The sequence below is a fragment of the Octopus bimaculoides genome, chromosome 13 (assembly GCF_046866305.1).
Source record: "Octopus bimaculoides isolate indiv1 chromosome 13, ASM4686630v1, whole genome shotgun sequence".
In the NCBI taxonomy this organism is placed as follows: Eukaryota; Metazoa; Mollusca; class Cephalopoda; order Octopoda; family Octopodidae; genus Octopus; species Octopus bimaculoides.
In genome coordinates, this window is record NC_142940.1 from 20,475,938 (window position 1) to 20,478,437 (window position 2,500).

At 36.5% G+C, this 2,500-nt stretch overlaps 1 protein-coding gene across 1 annotated transcript in view; it reads right to left on the reverse strand.

The window, feature by feature from the left end:
* The window catches only part of LOC149132824 (uncharacterized), a 34,287-nt gene that overhangs the window by 20,430 nt on the left and 11,357 nt on the right, over nucleotides 1-2,500 (reverse strand). The window contains exon 4 of the mRNA XM_089362074.1: nucleotides 1,144-1,305. Within this exon, the coding sequence (XP_089218200.1) occupies nucleotides 1,144-1,305 (162 nt within the window). The remainder of the gene's footprint in view (nucleotides 1-1,143; nucleotides 1,306-2,500) is intronic.

Sequence of the window (2,500 nt, forward strand, 5' to 3'; positions counted from 1 at the left end):
AATTATGTAAAACACTACAATGTCACTTGGTATCACGGTAAATAATGGTCAGATATCGAGTCAACCAATATCTGTGGATAGGTTAACGTTTGCTGAATTACGAAAATAGCATTTCATTTTCCCCTGTCGTCGTCTGAATTTCTTAGAGAATCGTTTTTAGGTGAAATCCTTTCGTCAGATATACGTGACTTAAAATGTAGAATGGTTATCAACAGGATATAGAATTCATAGTATAATATACGTAGCATTTGATGTTTCTTAGAGACCGAATTGGTCGTTCCATAAAGCAAGTTCACATCGAAAATTGAGCTTCGGTTTAAGTTTTCTGGTTAAACGATCTTCTGGATTCTTAAGTTTCCCCGATGTACCTGTATCATGTTTATCTGATCAGACCTTTGACTATGGCTGGAAGCTGGCGTACCTTCCTAAATATGTCAACTTATTTGAAGCATTGTGAAACATGCATTTAACAATAAATACGGGAGAAGCTTCTCTTTACACCAGCTTATAGCTTATATATATATATATATATATATATATATATATATATATATATATATATATATATATATATATATATATATATGTACATGTGTGTCTGTGTATACTGACTTGGGTCTATCTATTTATTGTGCATACAAGTGTATGTATTTCGGATTTATTTTTCGAATTTCTCACCAATGGAGAAATGTTTCCTCCTCCAGGTACAAGGTTGTTTCACTGTAATTTAGAAATCAACGTATATGTATATGCACACATATATGTAAGCATATATATATATATATATATATATATATATATATATATATATATATATATATATATATATATATATATATATATATATCAAAGCCTTTCTTGTTTGTTTACAGATATATTTAGTATTGTTGTATTTCGGGATGGTCATTTTTGTTTTGCCAAATAAGCACACGCACTATATATATTTTTTCTTCACTCATTTATTTGGAGATGACAGTTGAGGTTCCTGGGCTGAACACACACACATTCATGTATACATATGGAATACACAGAATTGATTGTTTCATTGATTGAGCGGTCAATTCGTTAATGTGCTGAATAAATAAACCAATCGATCATCTGAGGAAAATAAATAAATTGTAGAACTTTAATTCTTAAACTTACCAAAAGTTATCGTACCATTTTCTCTTTGTCCATGACGTATGCAAAACTGTATTGCCTGAACTTCAGGAAACCTCAGCCATCTGCAAAGAAGTCTTCGTGTGCAGTTTCTCTTTGGATAATTATTGGCTATCGTTTCATTTTGTGGTACGTCGCATATTATACCTACTCAACCGAATTTGAAGAAAGATTAAGAGACTTCAAGAGAGAGAGAGAGAGAGAGAGAGAAACAGAGACAGAGAGAGAGATAGAGAGAGCAAGAGAGAGATAGACAGAGAGAGAGAGAGAGATAGAGAGAGCAAGAGAGAGATAGACAGAGAGACAGAGAGAAACTGAGAGAGAGAAAGAGAGAGAGGAGGAGAGAGAGGGAGAGAGAGACAGAGAGAGAGCGAGACAGATCGAGAAAGACGGAGAGAACATTAACGTAAACGCTTAAACTTTTCTTACATAGTAGATCGGTGATCTCTGATGAAGTAGAGGTAATAATGTGGGTAGCTTCAAATAAAAATGAAGACCATCCCACGGCGCTAATCTGCATACATACTATTCATTTCCGCATATTTTTTAAAATTCGGTTTGTGTGTAGGAAGCGACGCCGCTCAACGCTTTTACAGGTGCAATGAGACCGGAAATATGGACGGAGTTTATACATACATACATACATACATACATGCATACATACATACATACATACAGGGTGCAGCAGATAAATTGTCGTCTAAATGACGCAAACATGAAAATAACACTGTCCAAAATTACATTAAAATATCTTGAAACACTAAGGAGAAAACTCATTCGATAAAATCACCATTGGCTTCAACTACGGCATCCAGACGACTTCCGAATCTGCTGCAACTCTTCTGGACTGTCTCCTTGTTTATGTTGGTGAATCCTGCCATAATCCTTGCCTTCAGTTTATCTTTGGTGTTACAAGGAGTTTTGTTGGTCTGTCGTTCAACAGCACCCCATACATAATAATTAAGGGTTTAGCAGTCTGGGGAGTTAGGTGACCAGATGTTAGGGGTGATGCGGTCGCAGAAATTGTCTGACAGCCATGACTGGGTTCCCCTGCTTGTGTGGTATGGTACAGAGTCCGGTTTGATAACAGGATTTTCCAGCTGTCACCCTCTTGACCCAGGGCAGCATTATCTCTTCCTGGCACTTGATGTAGTCTGACGCCATGTGAAAGATGAATGGAGACATAACGTCGCCATCACTAATGATCTCTTCAAACACCATGATGTTGACTGGATGTTTGAATTTTATCACTCTCGGTACATGTTCTGGGACAAGCCAACGGTTGTTCTGTGTGTCCACCATCTGATTCTAGCAGAAATTTTTCTCGTCTGGGAAAAACCAA